Raw genomic sequence first — 20,814 nt, 5'->3', positions numbered from 1 at the left:
GTGCAGTAACATAACTGTATAAATGTGTGTGTGTGTGTGTGTGTGTGTGTGTGTGTGTGTGTGTGTGTGTATTGTATTTAACATATACTTTAACATTTTTAACATGTGTGGGACTACCTGCCATCTAGAGGAGGGGGTGGAAGGAAGGAGGGGAAAAGTTGAAATAGAAGTTTTTGCAAGGGTCAATGTTGAAAAATTACCCATGCATATGTTTTGTATATAAAAAGCTATAATTTTAAAAAATGACAAAAAAAAAATAAAATTATCAATCTGGGGGGAAAAAAAAAATCTATAACCTATTTCCTCACTTCATCTTCTACATAGGAATGGTAACAAATTACAATCTCAGTATAAGTGTTCTACTACATTAATTAGAAATTCTGACACCTCTCTAACTATAAACTTCAATTATTTCACTACTCCCTATGTTCCATCACTCCTAACCCTACTTCTTGCCTTTGCTGAGACTTCAAATCAACCTATCCCTCAGCACTTTCTGAAACCATTTATCTGTTCTGATTTCAATTTCCTCCTTCTCTAACTTCAACCTAATAATTAGCTATTTAAATTCACTTAGTCCTGTACTCTCAAAACTATTTATTCTTTTTCCTATCATCATTTCTCTCTTGCCAAACTTCAGTCTTGGATGACTCCTCCTTAGCTCTGGCTGAACATAGCTAGAGGAAGTTTCACAAGCATGCAGAATGGGTACACTGTAAATTCACCTTATTTAACTTCTACTGAGCCCTCCATGTATCAAAAAAGACCTTTTATTCCCCTAATTGATAACTTAACTCATTCCCCACACAAGCAAAACTAAAACTTTTTCTTCTCTCAAGTCTGCCACATTCCTTCCTACCTTCTTTTCTCAACTAAGAACGCTTCATACTGAGAAAACTGAGGCAAACCAACATGCCCTCCCTCTTCTCCTATTCTTTTCATTTTAATACCACTGGACTATATATAGTTCTCATCAGCTTCCTCTCCTACAAATCAAATTATAAAATGAGATATTAGTAAAAACAAAAATATATATATATATATATATATATATATATATATATATATATATATATAATAAAAACAGTACAGTGCCTAACAAAGCCAATTACTCTATTTGTATGCTTCAACTCATTTCACTTTAACCTACAGCCTTCAAACGATTAAAAAAAATTTTTTTTAAAAACTTCACTACTATTCACTCAAACTATTATCCCAGATATCTCCTACCTTTTTCAAACACCTTGAAAAATCTATTTATATCTCATTGTCTCTATTTCCTAAGTAGTTATTACTGTAACATCTAATTAAAATTTGCAAAATGCCTTAAGAAATTTTTTTGATTCTCATAACAACCATCTGGGGATAGATGGTATTATTATCTTCTTTTTAAAATGAGGAAACTGATGAGAAATGAAATGACGTGCTCACAGCTGCACAGCCAGGAAGTGTCTCATGCTGGATTTGGAATTAGATCTCTTTCTGAATTGAGGAACAGCTGCATTTTACCATTGAACCACCTATTAGCCTCACTGACAAATCCTCTCTTCACTCATTCCTTAATCCTTTGATTTGACATCTGACCTCATCACTCATTAAAACTGCTCTTCAAAGTGAACAATGATTTCTTAATTATCAAAACTGACAGCTTTTTAATTCTTCTTGACCTATCTACATTTGACACCCCCCCTCTTCTTAAACTCACACCTACTCCCCGCTTTTCATTTAATTCTACAAACAAGTCCTCATTAGTTAAAATACTTCTTTGTTAAAGATCTATTGCTTTTGTATCTAATTCTTTTGTGAAACTTCTGCATTGCACATATTTAACCTATATCAAATTGCTTGCTGTCTTGGAGAAGGGGAAGATAAAGGGAAGAGAGAGAGAATGAGACTTAGAACACAAACTCTTACAAAAATGAATGTTGAAAACTATCTTTACATGTATTTGGATAAATAAAATACTACTGAAAATTTTTAAAAAGAAACTTAGGCATCCTATAAATAGTATAAAGAGTTAGATTTGAAAAGAATTTTATGAGATTTCGTGTGAATAATAAAGTTTTGAACTCATATTTACCTACTACAATAATATACTGGATTTCCTACTCTGTCAACAACCACTGACTACCTATTTTGTGCAGAAAAATTACACAAAATATTAACCTCTTCCTCTTCGAGAATTCCCTCTTGCTGCTGAATTCTGTCCTCTTCCACCTCTTCGACCCCTCCCTCGGCCTCTTCCTTTGTTGGATGTTGCTGAGATGCTGTCATCTGAATCATTGGCCATTTGTTCTGCCATATCTATGCTGGCAAGGTCATCAACACTAAATTCTGAAGATAAATCTTCTGACTGGGCTCTGTGAGCCCTTGCTCTATTCATTGCCTTGGAGAAATGACATAAAGCAGTTACTATTTATCATAAAATCTAACAATCTGAAAATACATGATTGAAATGCACTAGGATATTCAGGCAATATTATAATTATACTACTTATAATATAATTTTAAACCAATTTTTTTTTATTCCATACTATCATGACTGGAAAGAAAAAAAAAAGTGAATATTTTAAAATAATCTATTCAATTTTACTTTTAGTTTTCCGTCTTTTCATAAAATTCATCAGAAAAAAAATATTCCTAAAGAAGTTGTCAAAAGAATTGATTAGTCTAAATGTGATTAATTCCAAGACAAGGAAATGTATGCTCATATAACTATATATAAAATGCATATTTCAAGTTAAAAAGTTTAAAATAAAAGATGAAAAAAGTCAGTGTTTCAACAGGCATTTATTAAGCCTTCTTGACCTATCTACATTTGACACTCTTCATCCCCCTCTTCCTAAACTCATCCTACTTTCTGCTTTTAATTCTACAAACAAGTCCTCATTAGTTAAAATTGCTCTTCGTAAAAGATCTATTGCTTTTGTATTTAATTCTTTTTGTGAAACTTCTGCATTGCACATATTTAACCTATATCAGATTGCTTGCTGTCTTGGAGAAGGGGAAGATAAAAGAGAGAGAGAGAGATCTCTTATATGCCAGGCCTCTATGCTAATCATTCTGGACACAAAGAAACACACCTGATCTCAAGTCTAATGATCTAAAGAGGAAGACAATATGCACACAATTAGCTAAAAACTTTACACACACACACACACACACACACACACACACACACACACACACACACACACACACACAAAGTTAGATGCAGTTTCAAAGGAAAGGTACTAAAATTAAGAAAGAGTATTACAAAGGATTTTAGCAGAAAGTGAGATTTTAGCTAACACTTGAAAGCCAAGAAAACTAGATGGCAAAAATGAGTAGGAAGAACATTGAAAACATGTGGGAAAGCCAAAACCTTATTATTAGAAAATGGAATAGCAAAGAGGCCCAAACACAAAAGAAAACAATAACTTGAAAACATTTACACAAGCAAAGTTTCAGAGAAAAATGCCACAGAAGTTAAAAAGAACAAAGAATTTATTTTTTAAAAATGGGAGAAAAACATGAAAAAAGAAGAGCAAGGAAATAGATTTTTAAAAAATTAACATCTGGAAAGAGAAGTGAAAAACTTTACACAAGAAAAAGACAAGAAAGCACTTAGCCAAGGTCTCCTAACATTCCCCTTTAAAACAACTTTAAAATAATGTCTCAAATTGAATTCTGGAGTGGCAGAACCAACAATTAGCCAGAGTGAAACATTCTTCCAGTCCCAGACCATTTAGGAGATAAAAAGAGATCTTTGACACAGAAGTGGCCAATGGCCTGGAAGCCTATGTATTTGAAACACCAGTGGTAGGATCAGGAGGTGGTGACAGAAGCAATGGCATCCTTGGGACCTCTCAAGTCAGAAATAGTAAAGGAACTTGGCAACTGATCAAAAAAAGATTATAGGTATCACTGTGCTAGTAATGAATTCAGGAACAAATGATGTTTGGCAATTTCACTCCCTATATACATTTCTGAGTCATAGCTTAGAGGCAGAAAAGAGTACTGTCAGTCAAGAGGGAGTGGGAGCTCTGGGAGAAAATATCACTTCTGGCCCCAAAAGATCAAGGATTAGAAGGAAGAGTGTCATTTCTGGACCTATGAAAAGAGGGGACCTGAGGAACAGTACTGAAGGCAATCCTAAGGGATCGAAGGTCTTTTTTGGGTAAGAACCAGAGTGCAGACACAAGAGAGCAATAACGATACCTTTGCCCAGACCACTCCACTTTGAAATCACAAAAATTTCCAAAATCCCAAAACTTTCTCTGAAAATAAGAGTGCAAAAAAAGCCTGAAGCCTAAGAAAGAATCCCCCAAGCTGGTAAAAAAATTCAACATGAGCATGAAATTCCAAATCAATAAGTAAGTTGGACAAATGAGCAAACAACAACAACCAAAAAAAAACCCTGCCCATGTCTTTTATTTCACCCAGTTATACAGTTTTTTTTTAAATGGGGGAGGGGAGGATTATACATGTACATTCATTTTTTTTACATATTTCCCTATGAATCATATTGGGAGATAAAAATCAGAACAAAAGGGAAAGCCACAAGAGGGAAAAAAAAAAACCTCAACATAGCATGTGTTGATTTACATTTAGTCTCCACAATTTTCTTTCTGGATGCGGATGATATTTGCCATCCAAACTTTATTGGGATTGCCAGGTCATTAAAAAAAAAAAAAAAAAAATAGAGTAAGCAGTCACAATCAAAGAAATGAAGTACTAAAGTGCCAAAGACAGGATCACATAATTAGCAGGCTCTACCAAAAAGGAGCAAACAATTTGGAACATAGTAATTCAGAAAGTGTGGGAAATGAGTTTAAGTCAGGAATAACAACCCGGAAAACTAAATATTATACTACTGGTGGAAAAAAAAAAAAATGAAACTTTAGAAAACTTCCAAGCATTTTAGAAGATCAAAGCTATGGGAAAATTTTTAAGTTCAAGTACAGGAGTGAAGAACAACATAAAAATGGTAAACATGAATAAACAATGATAAAGGACTAAACAAGGGAGGGAAAGGAAAATTAGGAAAAATTCTTTCATATTATTAGAGTGTACAAGTAGACATCAATACAAACAAGGAGGAAGGAAAATTAGAAGATGAAATTAAGGGAGAGATTGGTCAGTCAACATGTTAATAAACATTTATTAAGTACTTACTATGTGCCAGGCACTGTGCTAAGCACTAAAAATGCAAAGAGAAGAAAAACAGTCCCTGTTCTCAAGGAGCTTACAATCTAATAGGGGAAGACAACATACAAAAAGAAGTTAAAAAGTGAAGGGGGGAAAGGAAGAAACAGTAAAAGGAAACATACCCAATGTGGGGGCATAGTGGAGAGGTCAGAGAAATCCCAAAATAATACAACCCAGTAAGACAGAAAAGGATGTTCTAAATTGATTTCTCTCTCCTTAAAAAGAATAAAAATATTTGTAGCTTTTTTTAAAGTAGCAAAGAACAAGAACCTGAGAAAGTATCTATAAATTGGAGCAATGAATGAATTTTGGATATATATAGATGTTATAGAATATTAATGTGCTAAACTTTTATCAGTGTAAGGATCAACTAGAATTCTAAAGGACTAAAAATGAAACATGCGACCCACCTTCTGATAGAGAAGTAAAAAACATGCAGAATTAGAGGAAGATCTTGAAGAGCCCTGGATAAACTTACATGAACTGATGCTAAGTAAAGTAAGTAGAACCAAGAGAACATTGTACACAACAACAAGAAAATTATACAGTGATCAGTTCTGGATGTGGATGTGGCTCTTTTCAATAGTGAGTTGATTCAAGCTAATTTCAATAGACTTGTAATGGGGAGCCATCTACAACCACAGAGAAGACTGGGGACTAAATGTGGATCACAAAATAGTATTTTTACCTTTTTATTGTTTGCTTGTTTTTTTCTTTTCTTCCTCTTTTTTTTCCTTTTTGATCTGATTTTTCTTGTGCAGCATTATTATGGAAATATGTATAGATTTGCACATGTTTAACATATTGGATTATTTACTGTCTAGGGGAGGGGAGAGGAGTGGGAGGAAGGGAGGAGGAAAGATTTAGAATACAAGGTTCTGCAAGGGTGAATGATGAAAATTATTTTTGCAAAAATTTTGAAAATAAAAGCTATTATTAAAAATAAAAAAATTTAAATTAAAAAAAGACTTTGTGATAATAAAAACAATAAATACTATACTATTTCTGGGTACCTTGTTCAATAACTATTGCATCAAAGTTGCTCTTTATCTTTCTTTTTCAATGGGCCCTTTTTACTCTGCAACCAATATAATATCACCTTTTAATTATTAATAAATATTTTTAGTGATATAAACTATGAATATCTTAAAGTATATAATAGCCTATTTTTAGGGGTTACTGTTCTTATATCTTATTTTTATTATTATATAATTTCTGTAGTTATTTTTCTATAAATTTGTTATCCATTTTTTCTTATTCTTTCGTTAATGATTTGTTATGATGCCTTCAACTAAGTTCAGGCTTGAATCTGATTAAAACTGATAAACTTTTTAAATAATTTATTTGCTTAAAAAATATTATTGATGTGCTACTATGAAACACTTGATTTATTAATTATACCTTACACAAATCTAATCTCTGATACTGGAGAAAAATCAGTGTCCAATCAAGTCTTTTGACATAGATGTTCTGATGTTCATTACATCAATTATGTATAAGCTTTCTGCCTTTAATCTGATCCATCTTTGCATTTTTATTATATTGAACTTCTTGTGAGCAATATGTTATTGGAGAGATGGATTGGTGAGAATAGACTAACTGTAATGTTCTTTAGGGCTTCTGTGACTTCTTTGTTCTTAAACTTCCCCAATATTTTTAAAATTCATGTTAATTATTTATTTTATTCTTGACAGAACTAAATAATATACGAATTTTAAGATGCTTAAGGGCAGAGAATAATGATTAGTTTCCCCTGTCTTTCTTTCTGACCTAGGTTAAATGGTAGGTATGTAGTATATATTATTTTATTAGCCAAGTATCTAAAAATGTTATATAACCCTGCCAACTCAAACTAAATAAGGTTTTAAAATAGGTGTTTATTAACACAGAGTCCATAGAACTTTTGATGCATAGTTAGAATTGTTTGTTTTTTTTTTTTTTTTTTTGAGGGGAGGGAAGGGCTGTGAACTTAGATGAAAAAGAAGCACATCTTCATTTTCACTGAACTGTAAATGTAGCAATTCCTTCAATTATGAATATGGGTGACCAACCACAATGATATTAAGTTACACTTGACTGTCAAAAATATTCATGACAAAAAAAGTTAATAGAGGCTCCAAGTTTTAAATAAACCATGCCAGGGTCATAGGTTACTTATAAAAAACTAATTCTGTACCTTGAATTATTTTTTTTCTCTCAATAGTATTTTATTTTTCCAAATACATGTACAGATAGTTTTCAAACTTCATTTTATAAGACTGTTTCAAATTTTTCTCCCTCTATCTACCTCCTCCTCAAGACAACAAGTAATTTGATATTTAAACAGGTGTAGTCTTTTAAAACTTATTTCCATATTTGTCATACTGTACATGAAAATCAGATCAAAAGGGAAAAAACTATAAGGAAGAAAAAGCAAAACAAAAGTGAAAATACTATGCTTTGAACCACATTCATTTGAATGAAATTTTCTAAAAAGGTCTAGTCAAGGCTGAATTCCTTGAACTGAAAACACAAGAAGAAAGTTTTTAAAGGCTGACCTATGATTTGATCTTTATTAACAGGATAGGTAAAATGAGGAATACAAGACAGTCAAGAAAAACAGAATATCTGAAGCCTATCACTCCCACAATCAAATAAAATAGCATCTCTGCACTCTCTCTTGCCTCCTATATAACATTAGTAATTATACATTTTGATTTAACTGATAAACTATTTTATTTAAACAATTGATTTAAATTATTTCTGACATTAAAATGATTCAATTGGAGATGCAAGCTAAATGTGAATTATAATAATTACCTCTCGAACCTCTTCTTCTTCCTCAGTAGTATTCTTTTTTCTGCTTTCTCTGAAATGACGTACCTATATTAAATTATAAACACACTGAGAAATATAATTACCCATCAGCAAAAAGTATAATTTGTGCACAAAATAAAATGATTAGTCACAATTTGTTTATGGAATGCTTTAAAATATAACATATAACTTGATTAATTTAAATACAACTGTTCCTTTGGCTAAAATAAAACGTATCCTCAATTGTTCATAAAACTAAGCACACTTTCCCATTGGCTCACATGAAAATTTCACTACTTGTTTTTAAGGGAAAGGTTTTGATTTTCAACAAAATTATAATGTTTGTTATCAAAATGTCCACATTTCTTAAAATTATTAATAAGTCAGCTAAGCCATTGAGAAAATCCGCTATTGCTTTTTATCACCACAATGGGATATTTCACTATTCAAATACAAAGGAAGTCAAAGAAATTATATCTTAAAGAGTTAAAAATGGAGCTGGCTTCATATAGATTAAAAAAAAAAAAAAAACAATTGGGGTAATAAGACACAATTTGGCACTTCTTTGTATGGTATGAAATGATAAATAAGTCAAAAAAAAAAAAAGAGACTGGAAATAAGTAGGGTTTGAATTGTAAATAAATATTCCATATGAGATATAAGTTGAGAATAGGAAAGATCTGGAGCTGCATATTAGCATTTCAGGCTAGGTAAGAACCATAGCAATTAGCACAGTGTATATGAACAATAACAAAAAGACTGGCCTAATTATAGTAGGGAAATCCCTTTTGGAAAATGTTAGAAAAAACCTGTCTAGAAAAAAGGATGGATGAAGGATTATGAAGGACCTTGAAATGCAAACAGAAGGTTTGAACCTGATATATGAGGCAATGAGAAAATTCTGCAGATTTTTGTACAGTTAAGTTTCCTCACCATAAAATTAGGAATGAGAAAGTAGCAGTGTACTACAATAGAAAAGGCACTCAATCTGAAGTTTCAGAATCTCAATTCAGACCCTGCTCCTGTCTCTTAGAACTGGGCAAATCCCTTTATCTCTTTGAGCTTCAGGTCCTCACCTGTAAAAAGAGAGGGCTGAAGTAAGATCCTTCCCAGCTCCTATGATATCTATGATTAAAAGGATATCATAAGGAGACAGCAAACAGCAGAAAATAAAAATCTAGAGGTTCAATCACTTACCTGAAGCCACAGTGCCCTCTAATGACAAATCTATAACTCAAATGCCAGGGTCTCGATTCCCAACACCTTGCCCTTTTCACTATACCACACCATCTATTACCTCCTGCTGCTTTGCTAAATACTACAATAGGCAAAGATATGATTAATGCTTAAAGTAATAAGGTTTCTGTGCAACATGCTAGTGTTAGCCCCAGCTACCAGCCCATTGGGAGTCATCATCATCACACCTTCTGAAGCCCTGACCAGGAAGAACTGGGAAAAGCAACAGCTCCTTGAGAACAAACATTGCCATGGGCTCTGAGGAATCTCTGGAGGTTCCAACAATATAATCCCTCAGCCTAAGAGATCTCCAAGCACAGGAGACCATTCACTGATCCTGTTCTCTTTTCTATATCTGTTCTGTCTCCTTTTTCCCTTGTCCTTTTCCTTCTCTCTTCAAATCTTTTTCTACCTTTACTTACTCATTCTTTTCCTCTTTTCTATATTTCCCCTACACAAACCTAAATTTTACAAAAGGACCAGATCTTTCCCTTCCTCATTCTCAATGCTCACCCATGGTAAGACTGTGAAACACCTTTGGCCAAAGTACACTAAGTGGAGCCCCCACAAATTTCTTACTAACCTCTTCATCAATTTTATCTTCAGCTGCATCAATGTGACGTTCTTTAAGGAATCTCTGTGTTTTTTCCAATTGGTATTTTACCAGTTCCTCTATAGCATCCTTCTCTTCTTTGTCCACAAACTCTTGCACAGCTTCACCCATACCCCGCTCCGTTAGAAGGGAAAGCTGCAGTTTCTGTAGAGGTTAAAAAAAAAGTCATTATAGAAGGAAGAAAAAAAATTTTCTGACAAAATAGAAATAATCACAATTGGTAAGAACTTCAAAATAATTCTGGGGGACTGAAGAGAGAAATGAAGTATTTGAGGGAATGACTTCATACACAAAGTAGTATCATTTCCTCTATGTCCAACAGCTTCTTCTCATTTGCTTATGAATAAGCTCTAAAAAAGCCTTCTAGCATCAACCAATTACCATCCCATCTCTCCTCTTCTTCAATGTCAAATTTAAATTGTTCATACCTGATACATCCATATCCTCAGTTCCTTACAATCTGACTTTATTACTCCAAAGAAATAACTTCCTCAAAGATTACCAATAATGTCCTGGGTACAAAGTCCAAGATTTTTTCAATATTTATTATCCCTGACCTCTACAGAATTTGGTAACTGTTTAATATCTACTTCCTCCTCCGAATATTCTTTCCTTCCTCAGCTTCAGGGATACAAATTCTCCTGGTCTTCCTCATGCCTTTTAACTATTTCTCTCTCTAGAACCTCAAACTTTTTTCAATCTTATAAAGCAGGGATTCTCCAAGATTTGGTCCTAAGCTTCTATCTTTATACCTTGCCTCAACAATTTTCTCTAAAACTGTAATCCTTTCAAATGTATACATAAAGTCCAGATCTCTCTCCCAGGTTTGAAGTGCATTATCTTCAAACACCTACTGAAATATCTGCTGCTACCTTACAAGCTTACCTATAAATGAGTTTATTCATCTTTCCCCTCAAACCCAAATCTTCTGGCATTCACTTCTTCTGTCAGGACTATCACCATTCATTTTGTAAGCTGTTTGAAATTTCACTATAATCTTAATACTTCCCTCTCTTTTCATATCCCATGAAGATCAAAATTCGTCTACCTCTGCTGTATCTTTCTTATTCTTCCCTCCTTTCAGCATTTCAACAGATTCCTAAATCTCCCCTTTCTTTTTTCTACTAACTCTACCTCTCCAAAGCACCCTTTTGATACAAAGACATGCTTATGTAATCCATCTTCTACAATTGAATAATTTATTATTGGCTGGTACTCAAAGCCTTTTCATTACAAAATGGTGACATCCTAACTATTCAGCCTCAAACTACTCACCTTCAAGTATTCTATGTTCCACCAAAACTTGCTTCTCCATGTCTCCATCTTCCTTTGTGTTACTCATAATTACTAGAATACTTTCACCTCCCCTTCCCAACTTTCTCTAAATACCTTTTGAAACCTGACTTAAATACCAGCTTCTCTGTGGGGTTTTCAATAATCCTAAATTGTCAATAACTTTTTCTACCTTTGAACTTTTTGCTTGAATCTCTTATGTATTTGTACTGTTTCTATTAGATATTTTGATCCTTGAAGGTTTTTTATTTTTCAGTTTTTAAAAACCAGTACCTTATACAGAAATTTGCTAATTATTATTAGCTGAACTGTTCAATTGTGAAATTGAAATTTTCATATATATCACATATCCCTCAATGATAAGTTCTCTAAAGACTGAGACCGTGGTTTATCTAAACTTTGTACCTAACTCATTATCTAGTATGATGTAGATTGTACCGAGGTTTTCAAAATATGTTTACTGAATTAATTGTTGAAGTAAATAATTAGAAATGGAGCCACTTATGTGCACACTATTTGTTTCTCAAGAAAATCTTAGAATTCATTATTAAAATCTACAAATCATTTTATACAACTGAATTAAAATTCTTCTTTATCAAAAGATGACAATTTCAATTCGTTGTATTATTCACAACCTGTCATTTGAAACAATAAATATAATTACTTTCTCTGCAGTTTGAAAATACTGCTTCACAAGATCTTCTACCCTTATAGTAGGTCCTTCTGAAGGAGGTTTGGTAATAAGTTCCCCAAAATTGATCTCTTCTCCTAAAAAAAAAAAGAAAATCCATTAAAAACAGCTCACCTTTTGTACTTTATATAATGTTAAATATGCCAAAAACTACATTTCATTAATCACTAGTGATGTACTAGAAAGTGGGAGAAATACTATTCTACTAAATACTATCATAGTACTAGCACAGACAAATTTAGATAAAGCAGCAAGACTTATTCTTACTAGCCATAATTTTTCCTTATCTGTAATAATTCTCTACATCTTCATAAATCAAAATATCAGAGATTTAGATGTTTAATACAACATAATATAATTCATGTAAATCTCCTGAAATATGAATCCCTAGTAAATATTAATACAGATAAGATTCTTTTTGAAAAATTCCCACTCCCACATCCCAAATTTCAAAAACCCACTTAAATTTTCAATAATTCTGTTTGTGAAATTTTTCTTACACTGAATTGTAACTAGCTTGTGGTCTAAATCACGCTACCTGAGGTCAAATTAAACAAATAAAATACATCTTCCACATAAATAGAAAGTATACAAACACAAAGAATTTGTCATCAAACTATTTTACATGTAAAGATATGCTGCTATTTCCACTATCTTTGTAGACTATATGGACTAACCATGACTTAATTTTATGTACCTGATGAGAGGATAAACCCATGTGAAAGCAAGAAAGATAAATGTGCAAGTATATATGTCAAAAACAGAAAGATAAAAATGAGAGGGAATAAATGAAAAGAGAATAGGTAAGTGACTAGAGGTGAATTCAAAAAAATTTCTGTTGTAATTTGAAAAAGTAAAAAACATTTTTTTAAACATCAAAAGAACTATAGCCCTTGGAAGAATTGTAAAATTCATTTAACTCAATCTTCTCATTTTGCAAATGAAGAAACGAAAAAATAAAGAGGTAACAAGACTCAAAAAGTATCTACCATGATGCTTGCTCCTTTTCTTTGATCACTATGAAGCTCATCTCTTCAAATCTAATCACAGTGCTGCTAAGTCGGCCTTAGACATTCAACCTTTCCTACCTCCCTTATCCTCTCTCTCCTCACACTGGAAAGTTTGAGGACACACATTGGAAAGCCTCCTTAGCTTTCCTTTATTAAAGGCAAAACCTAGACTTTCCCGCTTCCTCTCTAGTTTCTCACTGCAGCTTGGTTTTCTCAACTCCATAGAACAAGATGCCTCCATGCCAGATATACCTTGGTTTCCCCTACACACCCCCTTTTCTGCCCTATATATGCAGTAGCAACTTGAGGGCAAGACTTTCCTTTTTCTTATTTGTATTCCAGCACATAGCACAGTACCCCAAACAGAGTAAATACTTAATCAATACTTATTGAATTGAAAATTTTGGTATCAGTACCATTAAAAGTCTTTTTAAATTGTCCCTGGATACTCTCTTTATTGAGATTCTGATTAATACAAATAATGAATTACAAGAAGTGGTCATATAAGAACCCATTATCATATTTCACATAATTATAACTTTAAATAGTGGATCTATGCAACCATTTCTTATCTATAGGGACCTAGTTGTGTTCTTTCAAATTATATTAAATTTTATTTAAAAATTTTTTTTAAATTTTCATATTTTTTAACTGAGTTTCCCTATCTTACCCAGGCTAGAAATACAGTAGCCACTTAAAGCTTCAATCCCAACACATATCAATACTAAAGGTGTAGGGGAAATTAGTTGGCTCGGTGGATAGAATGCTGGTCAGGCCTGAAATCAGTAGTTACAATCTTGCTTTAACAGTACTAGCTATGTGACCCTAAATAAGTCACTTAACCCTGTGTGTTTCAATTTCCTCATCTGTAAAATGAGCTGGGGAAGGAAATGGCAAACCATGCCAAAATCTTTCCTGAGAAAACCCCAAAAGGGTCATGTAGAATCAGAAAGTAATGAAAATGACAACAACATTTAATAACACATTTAACATAACAACAACATTTAATTAAGTTTTAGCTTATTTAAACTGCTTAAAAATTTTTTTTTTTTTTTGGATCAGGGCCACTTCATCCTCTTGAAATGGAATGATGATCCTCTACTCTTAAGAGCCATATTCAGTACAGAATCTCTCAGCTTTATCTCTACTCCAGCCCAGAACTCCTAACCCTAAGTAATCTATCAACCACAGATTCCTTGACAGCAGAAATTATAGGCCTGCACCACCATGTCCACTTTACAACAGATTTTTAAAACACTACACACACACACACACACACACACACACACACACACACACACGTATATGTATATAGCTACAGAAAAAAGAAAAACAAAATTCATCACTGAATGAACTATATACTACCTATAGGTCTTATAACAAAATTCAATTTTTAAAACTTTAATTAGGCTTATATAATTACAGAAAATAATGAATTTCTCATACAAGTGAAAAACTGAAATTATAGTTTGATGTTGGGCAAGATTATCTCTCTCCAGATTAGACACCCTATATATCCCAATAATAAGCAAAAAAGCTCCACATCTGAAAGTTTCTAAAGTATACTATTGCCACCAAACACTAACAAATGCTGCAATTAATAAAAGCACCTTTCAAAACTTTCTTGAAAAAATTAATTTAGAACTGTTCTGGGTTTATTTTTGTTTTTAAAGGAGGCTCCTTTTGTAAAAACATGGTCAGGGTGTAGTGAGTGATGATTCTGGGCTCTCAGACTATGAAAAGAACATACAGCTTTTGGCAAGTCATTCATCATACTGGAAAGGTTTACAATGCAGTACTGGTACTTTACATTTACATCTGCTATCTCAAATCCAAACTAGTTAATTTTTGAAATGCTTATTACTAGGTTGACTATATAGAGTCATGACTAATTCAGTCACAGTAGTTATAAAAGAATATCTATTAAGTTGTAAAGAGGCTGAATAATCCCTTCAAGTATTAAAGTAAGAAAATGAGGAAGGGGAGGGCTTTATGGAAATTTGTAAGAAAAAAACTCCATTAGAAACCTACTTTATAAAATTAATAGTAATCATTTTTGTTATCATTTCTTATTCTTCAGTCTATACATCAACAATCCTTGGCCTTAATTTGCATGATCTAGTATAGAGTTGGATCAAAGGATCTGATTTTAAAATTCAGTTCCAAATTCTGAACTTCAACTGCCTCATTTGCAAAATGATGGACTTAGAACTAAATTTCTCAAGAGTCTTTCCAGCTCTAAATCCTATGATGACATTATATGCATCATATTCTATACTGGTCTGCTGTATTGCAGCACTAAAATCAATGTGTTTGGAAAACAAATATCCACTACAAACAAGGCAATGTATTATAAGCTAAGAATGCAAATATACAAATCAAATAGGAGTTTGTTCTACTTGAACAAAGAAAAAAAAATTTTTTACAAATAGCTAACTAATGAAACATTTCCTATAATGCACTACATAGGTCAAGCAGCTAACTCCCTTCATTTTTCAGTTGAGGAAACTGAAGTCCAAAGACTTGAAATGATTTATACAAGGACAAAAATGAAGCTAATGACACAGTAGGACTATAAATTAAGTCAATACAGCTCAAGAAAAACTACAAAAAAATTTTCAATATTCTAAGCTAATTCCCCTTTTTCATCAAGCTTTTACAGCTATTTGTATCCTCTCTGTCAAACTCCTTATATTTAACTTCATATTTATATAACATAATGTATATTATGTATATATAACATAGTACTATATAATGATTATATAACAAATTATATATAACATATATAATAGCTTTGTATTTATCATATTTCTTCAACTTATATTTCTTTATATACTTATAGATTTGTCTTCCTTATTACAACACAACTTTTTTTACATATATAGGTTGCTTCATTTTTTAAATTTTATCTCCATTGCCTACTACATGTCTGACACAGTAGAAAGGCTTAAAAAGAGCTTTTCTGATTTACTGCTAAGGCAACACGCTGTTAAAAAATTTTTTGTAATTTAATTTAAATTAAAAAAAAAAAAAAAAAAAAAAAAGCAAATTATCATTAGGACTAGAACCAAATGGCATACAGTAACAAAAATAGTAACTGCTAGTACTTTACAAATATTATCTCAATTCTCACACCATGGGAGGTAAGTGCAATTATTAATCTGTATTTTACAAATGTAGAAACTGAGTCAGATGGAGGTTAAGTGCAGAATCAAACAGCTAGATAAAATATCTGAGAACCTGGCTGTGAACTCAGATCTTCCTGATTCAGATCCAATGCTCTACCCACTGTACTACTCAGCTTACATGACTAGCTATCCTATTAGTACTGGCTAAATTTAAAGCCAAAAAACATGGGAGATATAATTAGTGAACAAAAATGGTTGGAAAAACTGGAAAAGATAATGAAAAGATAAAATTAGCTCTACATTTAACACATTAAAAAAAAAAAAAAAAAAGCAAACTATGTCCAATGAGCTATCAAATTGTATATACCCTTTGATCCAGCAGTGTCTCTACTAGGCCTATATCCAAAAGGATCATAAAAAAGGGGAAAGGACCCCTATATGCAAAAATATTTGTAGCAGCTCTTTTCATGGTGGTAAAGAACTGGAAACTGAGTGGATACCCCATCAGTTGGAGAATGGCTGAATAAGTTGTGGTTTATGAATGTAATGGAATATTATAGTTTGATAGGAAATGATCAGCAGGATAATTTCAATGATGCTAAATGAAGTAAGTAGAACCAAGAGAACCTTGTACACAACAACAAGATTATTTGATGATAACTGTGATGGACTTGGCTCTTTTCAACAATGATGTAATTCAGGCCAATTCCAACAGACATGATGGAGAGAGACATCTGCATCCAGAGAGAGGACTATGAGAACTAAATGTGGATCACAACATAGTATTTTCACTTTTGTTGTTGTTACTGTTTCCTTAATTTTTTTTCTTTTTTTTGTGCAGCAAGATAAATGTAGAAATATGTTTAGAAAAATTGCATATGTTTAATCTATATTGGATTGCTTACTGTCTAGGGGAGGGTATGGGGAAAAGGAAGGAGAAAAAATTAGGAACACAAGATTTGCAAGAGTGAATGCTGATAACTATCTTTGCATATATTTGGAAAAATAAAAATCTATTATAATAAAAAAATCCCAAGATTATTTAATTTTTAAAATCACACAAAAATTAGAAAAGTGGAATGTGATATTTATCACAAATATGAAAATAGTCAATTTTTCAATCATAGAAATCTACAAGATGAAATATATGAATATACATGAAAACAAAGGCCTCTATACAACAAAAAAGCAAGGTATATAGATTAAAAGAGGAAAAAAAAAGATGGAAAGACAGAAATATCTTTACTACAAAGGTTTCTGACAAAGGATGACATTCAAAATCTACAGTGAACTGACAAAAGTTTATGAAATCTATATCTCAATAGATGAATGGCTAAGGAACAAATGTAGCTGGCAGTTTTAGATAAAGAAACACAAAAGGGTCAATGACCACCCAAAAGAACAACTTCCCTAATAATTCCAGAAATGAAAATTAAACATTTTCTACTGACAATAATCACCTGAAAGACTAAGTACAAGAAAGCAAAACAATCTTTACACTCACGAAATAGGCAACAGTAGTTAAAAATAACATTAAATGCTATTAGAAGTTATGAAGATACTAATAACATTCTGAATTGCTGCAATATTTTGGGGAAAAGATCTAGTATTGTACAAATAGACAAAAAAATCCTTTGATCAAGTACTCCCAGTATTAGAATTATACTTCATAAGGAGGTTGATTGAGGAATATAGATATATAGGAATATTCAAGAGCAGCATCCTTAATTGCAAAGAAAAGTGGAAATATTTCATACAAAAATATTAAGGAATAGTTGGAGAAATTAGGAAATAGAATGTTATTGCTCCATAAGACAAATATCCCTCTTCCTCTTCTCCCCCCCCCCCCCCCCCCCCCCCCCCCCCCCCCCGTTTAAGTGACTTGGTCCAGGGTCACACAGCTAGGAAGTGTTAAGTATCTGAGACCCAATTTGAACTCGGGTCCTCCTGAATTCAAGGCTGGTGCTCTATCCACTGCACCATCTAGCTGCCCCCTCCATAAGACAAATATGACTACAAAGAAACAAAGATGAAAATTTATATAAGTAGAATTAAAATAGTAGCATACAAACTAAAAATACAACTATTATATAAATAGAAATATTACTATTGGGTATAAAAGCAGGGCAGGTAGGTGGCCACAGGGGATAGAATATGGACCTGAAATCAGAAAGATTCACCTCTATGAGTTCAGATTTGTCCTCAAATATTTACTAGTTGTGTGATCCTGGGTATATCACTTAATCTTGTTCCTTATCTGTAAAATAAGCTGGGGAAGAAAACAGCAAATGGATCCAATACTTTTGCCAAGAAAATACCACATGGATATTATAAAGTTGGACAAGACTGAAAAATGACTGAACAACAAAAACAGAAACCAAATCCAAAAGAAAATAAACAAGGAAAAAAGTTCAGAAGGGATTAAAGTAAAGAGGATTATGTAATTAGTATCTTGTTAAAGTTCCTACATATTCTATTGTTCTGTAAATAAGACAAACTTATGGTTTTATGTACAATTATTTCATTCCTCTCTACTTGAATGCTTATTTTTGGAAAGGTTATTAAGTTTAAGATAATTTTTAAAGTAAAATTTTCAAAAACTAGAATTTTTTTACATCAGGAAATGCGTTACATTTTGAAATGTAAATGAACTCAGACAATAGAAGCTATTCTAACCTTGGTTTTATAATTTAAAGTTTTTTGTATTAGATGTTTCTTAGTGATAAAAATCTAGATTTTTCACTCTGTTCCATTAAAATTATTTGTCTCAGTTTGCTGAAAAGTACACAGATATTTAATGAAAAAATATTTCTTATAAGGAAATATTAATGAAATCATTTAATGAACATTAAAGTTAATATGCATGAAAACAAATTACTTGAATAACTGAAACACAAAGATGTAGGAAATTTTATCTAAGCATTTGAGCATTCAGGTTATAAAGCTTTAAAACAGCCAAACAAAACTTAGACCAATTATACAAGAAATATTTACACTTAATTTGATAAAAAATTTTCTATACACATTATCAAATACAAAATTTCTAAAATATTCAAAATATATTGTAAGTGGTTTTAATTTTTCTCATTAATAAAAAAAATTCTATTTTCTCTTCCTCTTACCCTCCCCAATGGGGGAAAAAAAATTTGTAGAAAATATTCAGTAGCATTTTAAAAATTCGCATATATCACATATTCACCTTTCTTTAGTGAAATTTAACATTCATAAAAATCAAATTAATAGCCCGTCTATTTTTTTTCAGGAAAAACATAATTTATTTATAACTATTACAAATATTTAATTTCCCTATATTATCAAGGAAGGAAGATAACTTTCTTTTAATTCTCTATTTCTTTCACTAATGACAAATTTACATGAATATTGGACATTCATTTTCTTAATTTGTAATAATACCTGCATTACCTGTTTTTTCCTTTTGTTCTCTATGTCTGAAAAAATGAATAACATCTTTTGGATTAGCTATCCGATCCACAAACTTTTGGCTAAAGCGGAGAACACTGAAAGGTTCAAATCCTCCTGTATAGTCAACCTATAAATATAAAATATTCTTTATAAACAAAAGAAAATACATTATTTTAAAAGCCCTAGTATCAACAATTTTTCTTATCTAAAAAAAGTATTAAAAATTATTTAGTTCCTTTTGTACAAGATTGCTCTAAGGCTTATCCCATCTTTCTAAGTTATGATATAATTACAGCACTATTTCCTATCAAGATACTGAAGCTAAAAAGTTAAAAGCGTAATAAATTTTCACTTTTTGTTGTTTGCTTGCATTTTGTTTTCTTTCTCATGTTTTTCCTTTTTGATCTGATTTTTATTGTGCAGCATAATATTTGTGGAAATATATAAAAAGGAATTACACATGTTTAACAAATATTGGATCACTTGCTGACTGGAGGAGGGGATGGGAGAAGGGAAGAAAAAAATTAAAACAGAATATCATAGGGATGAATGTCAAAAATTATCCATGTATATATTTTGAAAATAAAAAGTTTTAATTAAAAAAAAAAAAAAAGATTAAGGGGCACCTAGGTGGCACAATGGATAGAGCAAGGAGCCTTAAAGTCAGGAAGACCTGAGTTCAAATATGGTCTCAGACACTTAACACTTCCTAGCTGTGTGACTCTGGGCAACTCACTTAATCCCAACTGCCTCAAGCCCCCTCCCCCTCCAAAAAAAAAAAAAGACTGTAATAAAACCGCTTAGCCAGTCAAATCAAATGGTATGGTTTAAGAAAATATAACAATAGCTACATGTGCTGAGCATTTACTTCACAAACCAAGTTAATAGAACATAAAAAACAACAACCCAGGGCTTTTTCTATTTGATCTAAAATTGAAAAATTAATTTTAGAAAGCAAATCAAATTGATTTGTTTTGCTTAGTTATGATTATTTGTAAAAAATATTATCACTGTACCTGCAGCAGCTACCATATTAGTAATGGAAGAAGGTAGCTACTGAAACCACTAGTTTTTACCTAATCTACTACTACAATTTAAAATCAATACACGACAAGCATACAGCCAAACATTTTCATTGTTCAATCCCTTGTGGGGAGGACTTCAAAAGGGGAGATAGGAAGGAAAAAGGAATAAGGAAGAAAGGGAACTTGATAAATGAGAACAATGCCAAAAAAAAATTTTTTTTAAAGATTATCAATGAAATATTTTTAAAAATATTTAGTTCATAGTTTTGAATATATTTTAAGTTCTTTATTGAAAAATTGGTATTTTTCAAGTTTCTAATTAAAAAGCAAAATTTTAAATTTAAAATAAGACAACAAAATCACCAGCTTTGGTCAAAACTAATTTAACAATGCAAGCATTTTCAGAAGA

The 20,814-nt window shown here is 31.9% G+C and overlaps 1 protein-coding gene across 7 annotated transcripts in view; it reads right to left on the bottom strand.

The window, feature by feature from the left end:
• The window catches only part of MRE11 (MRE11 homolog, double strand break repair nuclease), a 74,544-nt gene that overhangs the window by 32,624 nt on the left and 21,106 nt on the right, over positions 1-20,814 (bottom strand). For all 7 annotated transcript variants that reach the window (XM_074304498.1, XM_074304500.1, XM_074304499.1 and 4 more), the window contains 5 exons: positions 19,381-19,507; positions 11,793-11,896; positions 9,806-9,979; positions 7,990-8,052; positions 2,167-2,386 (listed from right to left, as the gene is read on the bottom strand). In XM_074304498.1, the coding sequence (XP_074160599.1) occupies positions 2,167-2,386; positions 7,990-8,052; positions 9,806-9,979; positions 11,793-11,896; positions 19,381-19,507 (688 nt within the window). The remainder of the gene's footprint in view (positions 1-2,166; positions 2,387-7,989; positions 8,053-9,805; positions 9,980-11,792; positions 11,897-19,380; positions 19,508-20,814) is intronic.

Source organism: Sminthopsis crassicaudata, chromosome 3 (assembly GCF_048593235.1).
Source record: "Sminthopsis crassicaudata isolate SCR6 chromosome 3, ASM4859323v1, whole genome shotgun sequence".
Lineage (NCBI taxonomy): Eukaryota > Metazoa > Chordata > Mammalia > Dasyuromorphia > Dasyuridae > Sminthopsis > Sminthopsis crassicaudata.
Note: the sequence above shows the minus strand (reverse complement) of the source record. Positions and strands in the feature narration are given on the sequence as shown.